Source organism: Gavialis gangeticus, unplaced genomic scaffold, assembly GCF_001723915.1.
Source record: "Gavialis gangeticus isolate Ggan-Ray unplaced genomic scaffold, GavGan_comp1, whole genome shotgun sequence".
NCBI lineage: Eukaryota > Metazoa > Chordata > Crocodylia > Gavialidae > Gavialis > Gavialis gangeticus.
The window spans coordinates 70,678,688-70,697,216 of NW_017729034.1; the positions used below are offsets into that span (position 1 = coordinate 70,678,688).

General features: G+C 43.7%; 1 protein-coding gene and 1 long non-coding RNA gene across 2 annotated transcripts in view; one reads left to right on the forward strand and one right to left on the reverse strand.

Annotated features, from left to right (window-relative positions):
• SLC22A2 (solute carrier family 22 member 2) overlaps positions 1 to 18,090 on the forward strand; it is a 35,096-nt gene extending 17,006 nt beyond the window's left edge. The window contains exons 3-11 of the mRNA XM_019526778.1: positions 4,009 to 4,163; positions 6,875 to 7,043; positions 10,143 to 10,257; positions 10,784 to 10,890; positions 11,036 to 11,250; positions 13,242 to 13,350; positions 14,953 to 15,065; positions 15,762 to 15,861; positions 17,529 to 18,090. Of these exons, the coding sequence (XP_019382323.1) occupies positions 4,009 to 4,163; positions 6,875 to 7,043; positions 10,143 to 10,257; positions 10,784 to 10,890; positions 11,036 to 11,250; positions 13,242 to 13,350; positions 14,953 to 15,065; positions 15,762 to 15,861; positions 17,529 to 17,595 (1,150 nt within the window). The 3' untranslated portion in view covers positions 17,596 to 18,090. The remainder of the gene's footprint in view (positions 1 to 4,008; positions 4,164 to 6,874; positions 7,044 to 10,142; positions 10,258 to 10,783; positions 10,891 to 11,035; positions 11,251 to 13,241; positions 13,351 to 14,952; positions 15,066 to 15,761; positions 15,862 to 17,528) is intronic.
• Positions 18,091 to 18,315: 225 nt separating this feature from the next.
• LOC109304302 overlaps positions 18,316 to 18,529 on the reverse strand; it is a 6,699-nt gene continuing 6,485 nt past the window's right edge. Inside the window, exon 2 of the long non-coding RNA XR_002099342.1 lies at positions 18,316 to 18,417. This is a non-coding gene — a long non-coding RNA (uncharacterized LOC109304302). The remainder of the gene's footprint in view (positions 18,418 to 18,529) is intronic.

Here is an 18,529-nt window from a genome sequence, read left to right on the forward strand (position 1 = left end):
AGACCATTTCAGGCTGGACATAAGGAAGAATTTCTTTACTGTCCGAGTCCCCAAGGTCTGGAACAGCCTGCCATCGGAGGTGGTTCAAGCACCTACATTGAACACCTTCAAGAACAAATTGGATGCTTATCTTGCTGGGATCCTATGACCCCAGCCCTAATGTCTATGAAATCTATGAAAGTCAAACTCATGTCATGGCTGTGTGTTACAACACAGTGCGGTCAAAACTGCAGGGGTGGTAGCTCTTACTGAGGCCACAAAGCCTGCCAAGTTTCCAGGAGATTCGTGCAGGGGTTTGGGGGGAACTGCACCCAAGCTGCAGACAAACAAAACTGGTGCCATGGGTGACCCTGCGTGTGCTAAGGCGCAGCAGGGTGACAGCTGCAGGGATGGTGGCCCCTGCTGTGACACCTGCCAGCTGTTGAGGAGATCGGTGCAGGGGGGGTCTGGGGCCCTGCACCCCTAGCTGCTGACTGTCAAAACTCGTGCCAAGAATGTGTCCGTCTTGGGGCAGTTGGTTGTCTGTACTGAGTCTTTCCTCTCCTTAGCCTGGTTTTGTAGGTGCTACTTGATGCTCCTTAAGTCATTATGTAGTAGCTAGGTCCTGTGTATTGAGCGAGTCCCTAAGTGAATCATGATTGATTAATTGGGAACTGGTAACACAACAGCTCAGCAGCCAGACCTGCAGCAGTGTCTCCCCTCCCTGCTCCAAGCCAGATACAGTCAGTCCTACAGCAACCATGGCACCAGTTTTGCTTGTCCACAGCTTGAGGGGCAGTTCCCCCCAAACCCCTGCACTGATCTTGAAACTTGGCAGGCTTTGTGGCCTCAGTAAGAGCCACCACCCCTGCAGTTTTGACCCCCCCTGTGATGTAACACACAGACGCGACAGGAGTTTTGCTTTCACTAATTTGAGGTACAGTTGCCCCAGAACTCCTACACCAATCCTCTTGAAACTTGGCAGGATTCATTCTCTCTGCAGAGTCTACCACTCCTGAAAGTTTCATCCAGATTGGACAAAAAACAACAAAGTTGTTTATTGTTTCCCCATTATACCCTATGGCCGGATCTCCGAGGCAGCTCCAAACCACTTCGGGAAGCCGAACGAGGCCGGCGCTTCAACCTGGATGTGCTGCTTTGGACCCCAAAGTGTCTGAAGCTTCTCCGGATCCAAAGCTCTGTCCGAAGCCCCGCACAGCCCTGTCTGTTATCTACTCTTATATACACCCTTAAGAATATGACCAAGTTTCCACTTTTTGTAAGGTCTGCGTCTGTGTTATAAGTTTTGAAGACGACACTGTTTAGCCAAATCGATCTCTTACTGCACTTCCTACCCTTTCTTCACATCAGGATAGCTTGCTTTTGTGCTTTTAATATGGTCTCAAAGGAGCAAGCAACTTCCTAGGTCCCCGTAACCTGTTAGGGTTGCCTCTCTCAGGATCCTGCCCACCAGTTCTCAAATTAAGTCTATTTATCTGAAGTCCAATTATTTTATTCTGTTATCCTCCTTTCTTCCTTTGTTTAGGGACCATAAGCGCTCTCATTTCATCATCGCTGTCCCCCAGGTTGCCTTCTTCCTTCTTTAGCTTCTCAAACAATTCCTCCCTACTAAGAAGCAGTGAATCAAAGAGTCTGTCCAAGATTTATACCAAAAAGTTATCTTCAGCAAAACCCAAGAACCTGTGGGATTGTCTGTGCACTGCTGTATTACTCTCCCAGTAGATATCACAGTAATTAAAATCCCCGCTTATAAATGCTAAGTCCTATTAATTGAATGCTTCAGCTAGTTGTTTAAAAGATAAAACACACATCTCACCCACCTCCTCTTCTTGATTTGGTGCTTATCAGATAACCACCATGACTCTGTCTTCCTATTTTCCTCTTAGAGCCAGAATTTCAATAGGTTTACTTTCTAGTTTGTTTTAGATCTCAGAATAAGCATACAGGCAGTCCTCGGACTTACAACACCATTGGTTCCTGAAAACCGTGTCTTAAGTCAAAATGTTGCAACTCAGAACAAATTTTCTCATAAAAACAATGTCATAAATGGAGGTTATGTTCCTGGACTGATACCCTATTTTCACCAAAAATACCCCAGGATTTTGTACTCAATCAATTATAGATGAGTAATATAGCTACATTAATGTATTTATATTGTAAATAGCAATCATATTGATTTGGAAGGACTTCTTTGAAGTGACTTTGCTGGACTTTTTGAAGGGCTCTTGGCTGGAGTCTTCTCAAGAGTCTTGTCTGCTTCCTTAAAGAAAGTGTCCAAGGAAGTTTGGACAGATGTTCTCCGGGGAGATGGGTGAACTTGTTCACTGGCATGACATCACATCAGATCAAGCGTTGTAAGTCGAAACTGATGTCAGAAAGTTGAAACAGGGTGTCAATTTATAAACGTTGTAAGTGCGAAACATTGTAACTCAAAACATTGTAAGTCAAGGACTGCCTGTACTTGTATATATTTTAATATAGAGACTTTTCCTGCTTATCCTTCTTGAAAGGGTTATCCATACTTATATTCCAGACTTGAGAACTACCCTACTACATAGGTTAAATAAAAAATTATTCAGAGATGAATAATATAGGTCAGACAGCTACCAAAAGATGTCTTCAGAGCCTATTAGCCAGATAATTAAGCAGTGACGGCAAGATATGAAAACATATGTGGGGGAAAAGGAACCTACCAAGAATCTATCAAGACCAATTACACTGTAAAGGGGAAATCTTTGAATTTTTCCATTGCAAGGAATCTCAAAGGTCATCTAACTTAACCACTGCGCAAGTGCAGGAATTCTTATTCCTTGCTGGAAAACAACCCTTTCCTTTATAACAAGAGAAGCTGGTAAGCAGAGAAAATGAATATCCAAAAACATGATCCCTGAGCTGTCTCCATGCACACTGGACCACTTCATCGGTAAAGGAGGGGTAGAAGAAATGGCTGGGTGACACCCTAGAGACTAACTTGTCTAAAGAAGCATGAGCTTTCATATCAGACAAAGTAGGTTGCTGTCTACAAGAGCTCAGGTCTCTCTGAACCTATCAGACTAAGGTGCCACCCTGCCTTACTTTCTTCCTTACTTTAGCTTAATACTTGACTGAAGAGATTAACTACCTCTGTACTCATAAAAGTGGGGGTGAAATTGGCTATCACTCCCTAAAAAGAGTAAAGTTGCTCAGTAGGCCACATTCCCCTGCTTGAACCTGGTAGAAGAGAGGGCAATTTGGGGCTAAAGAACATCCCTGAAGCGTGCTGCGAGCTGCTTATACCCACTCGACACAGTGGATCCTTAGAGTTTATCACCTGCCAGTGTAAATGAGAACACCTCCTGTGTCCTGAGATTTAAAATACAGCCCCAGGATCAGCACAGTCACAGCTGGCTCCTTTGTAAACCTCCGACACCCCTAGACCCAGCAGAAAGGTGTGGGGAGCTGTGAAGCCAGCTCCTGGGGCTAACAATGGTTTCTGCATGCATTCTCTCCCGTGTAAAATCCGCTCTTCAAACTGCAGATGAGAACCATCACTTCTGCCAAACTCTGGTTTCTGTCTTATCCTCTATCAGCCCAACAAGCCATGACTAGCTCGCGGTACAGCTGCACATCAGACTGTTTGGATTTTCCCACAAATTAAACAAGAGAATTACTAAAACTAAATAGGCTGGGGGGTCTCCCATTCAAGCTGCCACATAAACATGTGGGCACAGGGCCGGGAAGTTACCTAAAGCTTGGGGATAAAACAACTATAGGTCCAACAGGAATCTTTCAGTATTTTCTCTGTAGAAAGTGTAAGGAATAATTCCTCAGGAATTCATGCTTTAGATGGGGACTCTAGCTGTTAAGATACAATGTTAATCCATAACATGAGAAACTTTGCCAAACAAAAGCTAATAATAGTTCTTCTAAATACAACAAATTCAAAGCACTGCTTTTTAACTTGGACTAGCCAACATTGTAATTTCCCCTTTATATGACTCAATTCAATTATTTTTTTCTCCTCTGCAGATTTGGCCGTAAACTATGCCTGCTAATTACAATCCTCATAAATTCCATTTCCGGCATTCTCATGGCCTTTGCACCAAGCTATACCTGGATGGTTATCTTCCGTCTGATACAAGGACTGGTCAGCAAAGGGGGATGGTTAACAGGCTACATCCTGAGTAAGACCCATTGCACTTACAGCTTCTGAGAACAAACCAGTGGTTTAGCACAGCGGCTGACAAGCTTTAATAAGTCCCCAGACTGGCACAACCCGGCTCTGGTTTGACACAGGCAAAGTGGTTTCATTGCAATCAGTAGCAGGGAGCTTTGCCAGGCATAGCAAAGCTATGGGAACTGAACCATGCTACCACCACTTGCCCCAGCTCCCTCACTCCCCAGCTGCAGCTGCAACATAGCTTCCAACCAGTAGGGAGCTGCACCAGGGTTGAGCAAGACTGTGTCTTCACTGATGCCATTTCTACCCACCCTCTCCCCCGCAACCTCCCAGATGTGGTGCATCTCCCCACCAGCTTGAAGCTACACCAATGCCACATCCATGGGGGAAGTAGGGGTACGGGTGTAGCTTCTAGCTGCATGGCTCAGGCACAGACACAAGCACAGGCAACCCTACAGCTTGATCCAGTGGCTCCATGGGTTTGAAAGTAGGAGTGAACACATCTGTTTTTATATTGGTGAATGTAAGGAATTATGAGCCAAATGGGTAACCTGACATGACATTTTCCTCATGAGTTCCCTCCCAGTTTGTTTTCTATGGTTGTCTGAATAATAAGCACATATTAAATCTATATCCAGATACACAGACATGGATTACTTTAAAATAGCAGTGAAGGGACATTAAATTTGTGAAAGCTGAGTATGTGGCCAGCTTGCAGAGACAGGATAGTAGAATTCACATTTTGAATCTCAGATTTTTTTTTTGTGAAACATATTGCTGCCTCATTTTCCACAGCTTAGAAAAAGAGTTTTGTTTTTCAAACAGTTTGAGTTGGCAAGTGACAATATAACATATTTGCTTTCAACATTACTAAGTTCTTAAATACAAGCAGTGAATGGGCCAAGACATCAATGGGTGAAACTGCAGCTCATTATAGTTAATAGCAAAACTCCCATTATCTACATGTTGGTTACATCAAGTACAAAGAAACACATATTTCATCATAATCCCTGTTACCTTAAATGGACATGCAATCAATCCTATTCATTTGCCTGTAGTCTCAACAGACAAACATAATAAAAATGTCATTCTGAAAAATAAAAATGGATATTCAAACATTAATGATACTGAGCAGCTTCTAATGCAAATCCACATACCAGACATCAACCACACTATACGTTTTCCAGTTAAAATACATATGCACATTCACAAGAAATAACTACTATAAGAAGTTCTACCAAAAATCCCCAAATGTTCTACTTAGTTGAAAGTAAATATTTAGACTGTGAAATTGCTGTTAAAGTTGGGGCTAGCAACCAGCTATGGAGGACACCAGAACTGTTGTAACATTTTCAAAATCTTCACGTTTGCGAAATATCAAAACAAGATTGTTATGGCTCATCCTAACTTACATTCTCCTTGCACTGACTTATCTTTGCTCTACACGCAATAATGGCCCTCTTCTCCTTCAAATGGCCCTGTACTGGAAGGGAAGGAAAGGGAATGTTTTGGGTTTGGCTTTGTTATAATCAGGTTAATCTATTTCAACTGTCCCTTGCTTGGTCTGGATAACTTCTTGTTGCTCCAGAGATTTACAGCCCATTTCCTTTTTTAAATGGATCAGTTTCTTTTATGTAATAGGATTAAACAAAAGCAATTGTTCCAGTGGTCTAAAAGATAAGCAAAGCTGTGGAAGTGATACAACACAGAATGATCAGCTGAGCAGCAAGGATGGGCCTAAGTGAGTCTTGCCACAGCTTTGAGTTTTAATATTACTCAGCTTAGGCTGTGTCTGCTCTTGTTCCTTTCCCAGACCTAAGGCTTCTAATATCCAAAGGTTTGTCTCGTATCTCTCCCAGTTATAAGATTGGCCCAGTAAAAGATATTAAACAAAATCTTGCCTTTTGCATATTCCCCGAGCCATCGTGGATCTGTCACCACTGCTACCATGTAAGTTAATGGACTGGAAGAGACCTCCAAGCTCAGCAGATCCTATTCTTGAAGAATACATTTGATTATTCAAGTTACTCCCCGTCACTGAACAGAACTGTAACTTCAGAGAATTCTTCAGCAGACATGCAACTAGTAAGGTTTGTGCCCTGGGCCAGCATTGTACAAGTCTGGTGGGCACTGTCAAGTCCCCTTCTGGACCCCTCCACCTCCTGTGGCACAGCTTGCCTTGGCATGTCCCCTTCTTTGCCCCTGAACTGCTTATCTGCACCAACTTCCAACGCCCCCAAATCCACCTACTGCCACCTTCCTTCCCTGCTCTATGCTGAAGACTGCTCTCAGGCCCCACCTACTGCAGCTGCCATTTACCCTCTCTGCCAATTGCCATTACTACCAGCTACAGACAGTGGTGAATTTGGCAGTGAGAGAGACCATAACTTTAGTGGTGGGGGACAGCTTCCAGCACAAAGCAGAGAAGCCCCAGGCAGCTGCAGAGGAGAGAGACAGAGAAACAGTTTGGGAGCAGAGAAATGCATGGTGCAGGGCTAAGGAGGGAGACAGGCTGGCATGAACTGCACCGCACCAGATGGAGGGGGCCTGGAGACACCTAGTTATTCGAGTGCTCTTCAGTATTATAGCTACAGCAGAGGACCCAAAAGATCATGGAATCCAGAACTGATGAAAATAAAGTAAGCTAGGTTCTCCTGTTTGAAAATTGATGGGTCATCTGTTCTCTTCTACCTTGACTTATACAATTCTCTTTAGTTGCAGAATTTGTTGGCTTAAAATATAGGCGGACTGTAGGGATTGTTTACCAGGCAGCCTTTTCTGTTGGACTCCTTGTACTTGCGGCTGTTGCTTATGCAATTCCCCACTGGAGATGGCTGCAGCTTGCTGTTACATTGCCAAATTTCTTCTTCTTGCTCTATTACTGGTAAGTACCTATAATTTTACAGGTAGGAAAGAAAATACAAATGGAGATTTTTTTATTATTTTTTTATTTTGATACTCTCTTCAACTGGGAAAATATTCAGTACAATTTTGTTTTTAATTAGGTCAGGAATGAATTATTTTTGCAGACCACTTCATTGCCTCATGGGACTTGTGCTTCTGGTTCCCTCACACCCCTCATTGACTGCTATGAACCAATCCCCAGATACAACCTGGTCTTCTCCTGGCCTTTAGGTATTGAGGAAGATTGCATCTTGGAAATTGTACCTTGGCCAGGGAAGCATGAAGAAAGGGAAGCATGGATTACAACTCCCATTTGCCCATGACTGTGTCTAGGGTTGGATGTAGAGATGAATGTTGATCCAAAACAAAATGTTATCAAATTTCTGAAATGAAATGGGTTTTTTGGAACTTTTTACTCTGAAAAAAGTTCTTACATTTTGTTTTTTCATCCCAGCTGGGAATGGACAGAAACACTGAAATATCAAACCTTTCCCATAGATTGCAAATTCCATTTTGCCATTTGCTGTGCTTCTCAGATGGGAGAGACCTGACTAGAAGTTTTAAAATATTTCATACAGGGACCTGTTGTGCCATTAATACAATGTTATAGTCAAGAAATCAAGCACTCTGCATTACTCTTAATTCACCAAGAGGCTGCTCCTGAACAGTATGAGACATTCTTTCCCATTTGTCCTCCCCGACACAGGACCCTGCCTTCTCAATAACTCTTGTCCCTAGTTAGCCCCTGCAAACCTGTACCATAGAGACCAGCACTGGGAAACTAGCTTGGTTCTCCACCCTAGCAGAGTAGGACATTGGCCACTGGGAAACTATAGTAGCATTATTAAGAGATAGAATCAAGCAACCACATTCGTATCCAGCATGCTCTTTTCTCACTCCCTCCAAAGTTGGGTGTTTTTAGATCTGGGGGCTTTGATTAGATCCAGAGTGAGGGATCAGCTGTAAAATTCACACTACATCTGGACTAGGACTCTTTATCACCTACCATGCACGGAGCTCGTGGTTGCTTCCAGCTCTAGCTGTGAAAGCAACATCTCAAATACAGATAGCTCTAAGTGTGGGGCGGGGGGAGAAGGGAAGGTGGTCTGTATTTCTTAAAAATAGTTACTCCTGTTCAGGCTAAGAAGTAGGTATTTATTAATAGTAAAGAATACTGTACTCCCTCACGTACACATGTCCCCAGATAAAACATACACCTGGTTTCTGCAAGACAGAATTTAGGAATAAAGGGTTTTCCAGAAACATAGTCCACTGACAGAGTGCTGGTAAATTATTCTAGGAATATCAAGTGTCTGGGCAGTGTGCCATCCCAGGAAAGTCTACCATGCCAGGACATTCGTGCTACTTCACCCAGACTGGCTTCTGGGGTGCTTCATGTTGCTAGGAAGACTTACTATGTCACACAGGATTAGGCTCCAGACCCTTGCAAGGGCAAAAGCAAAACTATGAGTTCTTTACTGCAACTCAGGGGTGCCATGCCCCATTGGCTGGATGGATGGGTGGTATGGAACAAGTATATAGGTCAGATCAGGCCCACAGACTGGCCCCGTGCTCTGGGCCCAGCACACAGGGCCAGTCCGGGTATATCTGGTGCCCTGGCCCCACATGCCACATACAGCACAGAGGGCCAGGGTGATGCATGCCACATAGGATGACCACCTTTTTAAAATGTAAAGGTGGCACATGCACATGGCAGCCCCTTTGTCCCACTCCCAGCAACCCCAAGCAGCCTTGAATGCTGCCAGCCTGCAAGGGGAAACCCATCGTTTCATGATCCCTGTGCTACACTGCAAATCCGGGACAAAAGCTATCCCAGAGTCATGTAGCCCTGGACTGGGACTTGAGGTTTGCACTCCAGGACTGTCCCACCCAGTTAGGGATGGGTGGTCACCCTAATGGCACGTGCTGTGTGCTGGTCCAGACAAGACCCGGAGGCAGCATCACAGGCTGGATAAGGCTCCATTCCACTTTCTGAGCCAGACACAAGTGGCAGCCATTGTGGCAGCTGCATGATACACACATGCATGCTTCTTTTCCAGCTTCCCGGCTTAAAACACACACCCCAATTTTGGGGGGCTGATTTTTGGGGAAAGATACATATTTTATGTGAGAAAATATGGCAGGCTGCAAACCTCCTATCAAATATTTTCTTTACCTTTCAGCAACTATCACAATTAAGAACATTTTAACCATTTTGAATATTTACAGTCAGATTTTTTTCTTTAATATTATTTTCATTGTTAGAGGTTGGAAGGGATCTTACAGATCATCGGGTCCAGCCTCCCCTGCACTTGGGATGAATACAGTGAGCTATTTTTGTCTAAAAACCAGGCAAGGTGCTCATTCAAAAGGGGCATACAAGAGGTCCCTTCTGACCATAACATCTATGAATCTATGAATACTTAAGGCAGCGGTTCTCAACCATCTTAAACTCAAGGCACCCCTCCACAACTTTTGTGAATTAAACAGCACCCCATTTCCAAAGGTAATGTATTTATTACAGTCCCTGCCTCCTTGCAGACAGGCCAGGCAGTGGGGGTGTGGAAACAGCCATGCAGGGAGAACCTGAGACAGCCCTTATTGGCTTATCTCCTCACATTTCTACAGCACCCTTCAAAGGCTGCTGTGGCACCTCAGGGTGCCCCAGCACCTTAGCAGAGAATCATGGGTTTAAGGCATCCCACTGCAGCTCCAGAAGCCTCATGTCAAAAACTGCCACCAATCAACCCAGATGTTCAGGCACAAATTCACATTTGCCCTCCCAGAGTCAAAGGCACTTAAGCATGATGCCAGGCCACATCACTCCATTGCATACTGCTGATGACACACTGCTGTGTCTTAACCAGACTAGCCTGACAGGCTGCTCAGAACAGGCAGATCTTTGACTTTTCTAATAAGCCTGAGAGTAGATGATGATTCACAGCCACCAAGGACTTCAGCTGGATTTGTGGTTTTTCAGGACCCCTTAGATGCTAGCAAAAGAAACTCAATTCAGTTTTAATACTCAAGGACATACTTTGCTTCGACATGTAGCTGTGTATGGTTGCTTGTGTTGCAGGTGTCTGCCAGAGTCTCCCAGGTGGCTGATCGCTCAAAAGAAAAGTGACAAAGCCATGAAAGTTATTAATCGCATTGCCAAGGGAAACGGGAAGAAACTCCCTTCCTCTTTTCAGGTGAGAGTGTACTTTATTTGTGGAGTACACACTTACAAATGATACAGTAGGTTTAGGATTGCTCTCAGTTTGGAACAAGAAGCAATTTGACAAGCCAAAGCAGTGAAAACTTTATAAGCACTTGACTTCATATCTGTAAATGTTTGGGATCTTAAAACACCACACACATGATGAGTCCCACATCAACATCCCAATAGACACAATCTACCTTTCTTTGAAGTATCAAGCAATATTTTAACAATCAGATCACATGATGGACCAATTCAAAGACATCTTTTGTTCAAGGGTTTTAAAAGTACATTGCTGCGTGCAATGAAACAGATTTGGTACAGACAGACAAGCTGGAGGTAAGTGTTTTCTCCCATTATTTTGGTTACTCTGCAGTCAAGCTCTTAATTGGCAAATGAAAAATCTTAACTACTATGTCCTTGCATTGATCCAGATAAAAATGGACAAGGTAGATCACTCCTGGCCCTGACCCATCAACCCCATACTCCTGTTTAATATCCCTCTTGTTCTCTCTTAGAGTCTTATCCCTGAAGAGGAAGATGGAGAGAAGCATAACCCTTCCTTTCTGGACCTGGTCAGGACTCCTCAGATAAGGAAACACACATTCATTCTGATGTACACGTGGTAAGGGATGGTTGCCATTTCAAAGTGCCAGATTTCCAGAGTTGGTCTGAGCCTGTTCCCCTTCCCCTCCAACCTGCTCTGGCTCAGTTCTTTGAATGAATTCTCTTCAGCAATTTGACTTCACCCGGGTTCTGTCTCTGTCCAGGTTCACAAGCTCCGTTTTGTACCAGGGGCTCATCATGCACATGGGAATAGCTGGTGGGAACATTTACCTGGATTTCTTCTATTCTGCTCTTGTTGAATTTCCGGCTGCCCTCATACTCATCCTTACAGTTGATCGAATCGGCCGACGCTATCCCTGGGCAGCGGCAAACGTGGTGGCAGGAGCTGCCTGTCTGGCTACTGCTTTAATCCCAGAGGGTGAGTTATCTAAGCTTTCAAGTCAATTAGTCCATACCAGTGTTAGCCCTTGGGGCCACGTTGTAGTTTTGCTGTAGACATGGGGAAAAGAAACCCCAAACCATTTTTTGCTGTAACAACCACATCTCTGTTGCAATTCAGTGCAAACAAAGGCAGCTTCCTCCCCCTCCACCAAAAACAAAAGCAAACAATACTAAACATCTTTTCCCACATCCAGAGTTTTTCTGTTGTGAGGCTTGAGAAATGGGGCATCCTGGACTGCATTTCCCACACTGCACCCACTCGACTGTTTAACTCTGTGTCATTTTTACATAGCCCCAAGTTTAGAGTAGTCAGCAGAGCACCAAGATTTTGGGGGCTTATACATGCACATGAACAGAAATCAAGAGAATAGCTACACTGCAAAGTCCCTCCCCAGCCACGGCAGTCCTGAGCGTGCCCTGCCCACCTGCTCCCACTGGCACGCTCCAAACCTGGAAACACGAACGGCCAGACCATTCTGTGTGCTTGACGGTCTGGGGCTGATGCCAGGAGTCTCAAGAGTAACTGCAGAGGGATATCGTAGAGGGGCCTCACTGGCACATATCTGAGTTTAGATTATGCTTGGAAACATCCCAACTGGGATGTGCTGCCCTGGCAGTATAGGCATGCCCTTAAAGACTGTCCAGGTACAGTTTGTTCCCTCACTCATGCTGACGCCAGAGCTAACAAATTTAAGATGACAAGCAAGCTCAATGACAGACTTCAGTCCTTTATGACATTTAATCTGTTCCTGTCTCTCTTCTGTTGCTCCAAGGGCACCAGTCCTTTAAGGGGTACTGCAGAACTTCTTCCCTGAACTTTTAATTCAAGTGAACAACTACAGTAATAGCAGTGACCACAGCAGCCAAACCAAGGGCAGGAAAGGACCGTCTTGGTCACAGGGCCCACTCCCCTCACTAGCCATGGTCAGTTCAGACACACATTAATAGAAATGGGGAATCTAGAGAAAAATTACTCTGCCAAAGAACAATACTCAGATGACCAAATGTACCATTTAAAACAGTGATGAGGCACGGTAGGGGCTATACAAGGAGGCAGTCCAGTGTAATCTACTGGATGCCATATGTAGCTAAAATGCAAGGATTTCTGAGTCCTAACCTTCACTCTGCAGTTATGCTGGGTGTGAGGCCTTGGGGGAGCTTCTTCAACCATCCCCTTCAGTCTCCTTACTTGTCAAATGAAGGATTTCACTTTTCCTACCTCTCGCATCCTGTGAGGGTGACCCAGCAATTACAGACCTCTTAAGTAGCCAATGGGCATACAAGTCTCCCTTCAACTATACTAAATAAGGAAGCAATTAAATGCTACTTTGCTTACCAGTGGCTGAAACATTGGAAATCACCACACCTAAAGCATGTGGTATGTGTGGCAAGACCTGACCAGAAACTAAGCAAATGGGAACCATTTGCTGGAAATGGACTGGGAACACAGGTGTTGGCACACTGGCTTGCTTACAGCTGCATCACTGGGTGCATGTGAAGGGCATCATCCAGCAGACAGTGAGACAAGTAGTGCAGATGTGGCTCTGGATAGAAGCCAAGGAGAGCTTCTCTAGGGCAGGGTACTTACTGAAGAGGCAGAGTTGGATTTTTGACCAAGAAAATAACTAATTGTTTATTTTTACTGTGATCAGGGAAACAGGGCTGTGTATATGTTCTTTTGTATATAAATAGGATTGCATCAAAGAAATTCTTGACTCTTGTTATCTTTCCCTCTTCTTTTGGAAACAACTTGAAAAAGCCCCAAATACTGTCTAGCCTCTCAGACCACCAAGGAACATTAAAATAAATTGTTTACTGAGCGAGACAAAGTTATCCATATATGCTCCCTCAACGGTTCCTATACTGTAGTATTACCATTTACTAAATTCAGTCTTTAAAAGTGCTTTATGACTTGATGGGAAGAAACCAGCCAGTAACCTAACTCTAAAGCATGTGCTTTCCTTTCAGATCTTTACTGGCTAAAAGCTACTGCAGCTTGCTTGGGCAGAATGGGAATTACAATGTGCTATGAGATTATTTGCCTAGTAAATCCTGAATTGTACCCAACATTTCTCAGGTACGTTTGCCCATCCTACACTTAGACAGTAGAGAAGATTAAATGTACAAATGCAAGGGGTCTCTACTTGCTCAGTCCAAGATATAACAGGGCCATGTTAGAGCCACAACATTCAATTCAGTGATGCATAAAAGTGGGAGTATCTATCAGACAAAAGGAATTCAATTTAAAAATAAAATATTTAATGTTGAATAAGACATCCGTTAGCCTAGCAAACACTACATGGACAGGTGGAGCAGAATGTTCATGGAAAATGTTTTAAGATCCAGAAAATGTAAAGTAACATTGAGATGGCCACAAGAAGCTGCCTGGAAACCACTGATGAGGAAGGGGAAGCTGCAGTCCATGCATTGACCAAAGAAAGTGATTTTGTATTTGGAAAACGGGTGTAAAAACAGAATTTCAGATGTGCAGGACAGCAGTAGAGGTGGCATGTGACAGGGCCATAGGTGCGGGGGTAGTAGGGGGAGGGCATGCTGAGCGCTGGAGAACAGGGATGGGGTAGGAGGAAGGAGAGGGACCCAGGGTCTCCACTCTCTTCACTTGAAAGGCAGCAGCTGCTGCTTCCCTAACAGCAGAAGCTTGTGCTGCTACCACTGAAGCACAGGTGCCCTGTTCCCATCCTGATCTCTGGGGCACAGCTGTGCCAGCCAGGCAAGGCCTCCTGGCGGAGGGGAAACATCATTCCACCTGTCCTCCTGCTCCACAGATACACTGTGGGGCATAGGACCACATAGGGCTTCTAGAGACAGGCAGGGGTTGTGCAGGGCTGCCCTCACCATGGCAAATATGTCTGGAGGGACGCACCCCCTCATAGTCAACACCTGGGCCAGGTGCTCTGTTTGCCCTGCCCTAGTTATGTTACAGATTCTCTGGCCCTGCCTCTTCCATGCCCAGTGTACGCTTCTTGGAAGGACAAGGGCCGGAGAGGTCTCTGTAATGTGTTACAAACCGTCCCACTCCTCCAGACTCTCCCTGCAAAAAACCACCACAAGAACCAATCCCTCATTAAAGAAATGAATCATAAAATTAAGATCAGCAGACGTTACAGACATCTTGTCCATCTCTATCAATACAGGATTATTCCTCCCAGAATATTTTCCAATTCCTTATCTAGTCTCAGTTTCTACCTCCCAAAATTCAGGGACTTCCCATCCTCAGAGAAGGAACACTTGATACTTTCTGATACACTTCATTGAAAGATCTTCCAGATACCTCCCCCCTATTTTCTTGTTGTTAATGGTCCCCGTTGCTCTAGATTAGTAGGCCAATAAGAATAAGGTCTTTTAAAATCCCTTTGTATTCATTTTTAAATCTTTTCCCTGAGGTTAGCAAGTCTTCCCAATTTATCATATATGTAAATTCATTTCCTACCGCCCTCTGAACATCTGATTAATGCCTATGTTCTTACTACATCTTGATGGAGACATATCCATTGTTACATCCAACAGGCTAGATGCGGTCCTCCTGGCATTGTTAGCAGAAATGTTGTGCCTAATCTTTCCCATGTATTGTTAAAAATTGTTCAGCAGCAAATAGCTAGAGAGCCCTTTTAAATATGATTAAGGTTGAGAAAACTTGCCAGGTGTATTTATTTTCCAGAAATCTGGGAGTACTTGTCTGCTCCTCCATGTGTGACGTTGGTGGGATCATAACGCCATTCATCGTGTACAGACTGGCAGAGATCTGGCATGAGTTGCCACTTGTGGTTTTTGGTAAGAAATGTATATCTTTTCATGGACTAGACACATTTTTTATATCCTAGACATTGGGGCAGGAGGAGACTGGACAGCTCCAGGCAAAAGGATTCAGGTGAGGTGAAATCACATGGCTTGACAATCAATTAGGTATGGGAAAGGAGTCCTTAAGTACTAAGAGACACATTATGTCCTTGGCACTCTGTTCTCAGGAAAGGATGTTCCCAAACACACCTTCCTGAGCCTGTGAAACCCAGAAATGCAGCAGGGAAACTGCTCTGGAGGCATCACCCTCAGCCTCTTAGTAAGCACATTGGAGACAGAGCGGTATCACCATCACATTTCTGGGGTTGGGACATGCCCTCCCATCCGAGCTTGTCAAGGATGAAAGTAGGCATACCTCCAGAAACAGACTGCCTCCTTTGGGTTCTCCAAGTGGTGTGAGGAGCCAAAGCACATACAAGATTTGGGTTTTGAATTTCTTTTCTTATGTCAGAAAAGTAACCTTGGTAACTACAGCACTCACCTGAAACATGAGAACTCTTAACAAAAACCCACCTGCAATCTGTATTTCTTTAAGATGTGTTCACTTAGCTGGGGCCACTGAGACTCAATCTATAATCAGTAGAGGTAATAATTCCTCATCTGTTTAATGCTCATTAACATCATCATCCCTGCTTCAAATCTAACACTTTTGGCTTTTTTTTTTTTAAGCTGTGGTTGGTCTAATTGACGGTGGATTGGTGTTGCTCCTACCAGAGACCAAAGGAAAAACTTTGCCCGAGACCATTGAAGATGCTGAAAATATGCATAGGTACAGTGCTATCTATGCAGGCTCCCCTATCTCCCTTCCACCTGCAACTCATAAGAGAGAAATCATACCAAACCCACATCAGGAATCACAATAATACTGTATTGTAAAGCTGCAGGGACAGAATCTGTTTTAATTGTCCAATATCCAAACTATAGTCTAGATCAGTGGAGCCTGCAACATTTTTAGATTCATGGCACCTCTGGATAGACTCACAGCACCCATCAGAAAATGCCAGCTATTAGTGGGGGGGGGTTAAACACAGAAAAATGACAGAAATTTTTCTGTTGCAAAGCATTCAGGAAGACCACAATTATGGATTTCTATTTGAAATCTATGGGTTTATCTTGTGAATCGTGTTTGCAAATCTAACGGGACTAATGTTATATATGGCACCCCTCCAACACCCATGAAAGGATCTCAGTGCACTGTGACACCTTGATTGAGAATCACTGGTCTAGATCATTCTCAGCTGCCACATCCTTGTGTCTACTAAGCATGTTGTTCATTTCAGCATGGTTATTGCTGCTCTGACAAAACACCACAGTACTACTCCATTGCCAGGAACACTGGAACAAGAAAGAAAGGTCATTAGGTGTGTTTTGGCTAGCAGTACAAAGTCTCTGAACTATACGGCATGACCTAATCAAGCTCTATAAAATAATTAGTTGTCTGAAAGGAAACTTGTTTTATGTGGAATTTGAAAAGCTGTAACCTTGATATCACTTGTTCGGTGTAGTGACGCACATAATTCTCACCTACTGGGAGGCTGCTCCCAGCTTTAGTCTCTAAGTGTACAGAATGAAGGTTTCACTGGCAGAACAATACCAGCTGTCATGGGCAAAAAGGGGAATAGTGAAGAGTTAAAGGTGACTTTTGAACCCAATGACTTCATTTCAGTGTGGTGCCTTTGTAGTAGAGAAGTGACCTTCCAAAGAGCATGGTTATTTTGGGTAGTTGATTCCCCTTTTCTACTGCAGCATGGCAAGTTACATAAAAGATGTGAAGCCATTATTCCAAAACAAAAAGAAAAGACTGTTGGTGAGATATATTGCAAGCTCAGAACCCAGTCAAAGAAACCACACTTGAGGCTGAGCTTTTAACTCTGCAAAATAAGGTCAGGTTCTTGGCTTTGCTCATTTAAAATTGCCCTTATGCAGGAATTTTGTAAGGCATTTTGGGAAAACTTTTCCCTCTTGCGTGTCAAGCATTGTCCTGTCTGCATATGGGAGAATGAGAGGCTATTAAAACTTAAGAATACCATGGATTAATTCCCTCAAATGGTGTGAAATAAATTTTGCTCCATTGACATCAATCATCCCATGCTGATTTTTTGTATCAGCTGCAAATGTGTCTGTATATCAATTAGACATGGCTGTGGAGTATGGAGAAAGAAAAAAAAGAAAGAATGAAGAGATATGTGGTACTTCTGTCCCTACAAGAAACTATTTATATGCCAGGATGAATACAAGACAGTCACAGCATTTCTTTGAAATTATTGGTAGAATGGGTAGAACTGACAATTGTTAAGGACATCCCACACTTCCCATTTTCATAGTCCTCAGCCGCAAGCTTTGCAGCAGGGATCTAGTTTGGAAAGAATTTGGACAAGCCTTGGGAAACATTGCAGCTTGCACAATATCATGTTCTTTTCCTCCTTTCTTCCACAGGCAAGGAAAGAGCAAGGACAAAACCATTTACCTGCATGTTGTAACAACAGAGGATGCACATAATTGAGAAGTGCTGCTCCCAAGACCTGTCTTTGATGGCAAATTAGGACAGAGAACCAAGCATTCGTCTGATTCAAACTCTCTATTGTCAGAATTCCTTTTATTCCCTTCTGAGAATCCTGGCTATACAACCTTCAGCCAATGTTTCATAAATCTCAGTCTATGGACCACTGTTACACCCCAGAGCAATTTCCATAATGCAGCTAATATTCAACCAAGCACTTCTCGCCCCTTCCTGGCTTCAGGACTTAATTGTCTATCAAAATTTGAAGATGGTGCAAACACTGTAGGGCAACCAGGAAGATAAAGAGCCAAACTGGGAAGGGACTTGGAGAGACAAGAGCAGTGTGGAGGGCTGCAGTTCAATCAGAGTATGGCAACCTCTTCAGAATACATGCACATACACCAGCAAGTGTGCAGTACTAAGAAGTAGCCCCAATTGTATTAAAGCAAGTTAACACTTAGATGGTTTCATTTTCCTAATGCAAGTTTTTTGGCAGAACAAGACTCCCTTTTTATCACATGGGTTTGAACCATAGGGTAAGTGACAACTGTACTTCTGAGCAACTGGACAATTATGACAATAGGACTTTTTGAACTTGAAGGACTCCTCTCCCTCTCCCCTTCTAAATTGTAAGGGCAAGCCTGATCTTCCCTTGTATAGTAATCCTGATTACATCCATCAACTCATGTGGGATTTAATTTGTGGGATTGTGTTTCCTTTATGACCACTTCCAGTTCCAAGATGGAATTCAGCCCCAAAAGAAGAGTCTATGATTCACATAAAAATATAACAACAGTAACACCAACATGGGGGATTGTTCCTCACCTAAACCAAGAGAAACTGTTAAGAGCCCTTAAAATAAATTTCTGATCACCAAAAATGTTACAACAAGAGAGGTTCCTGCCCAGCCTATCCATTTCAATCATCCTCTGTGGAA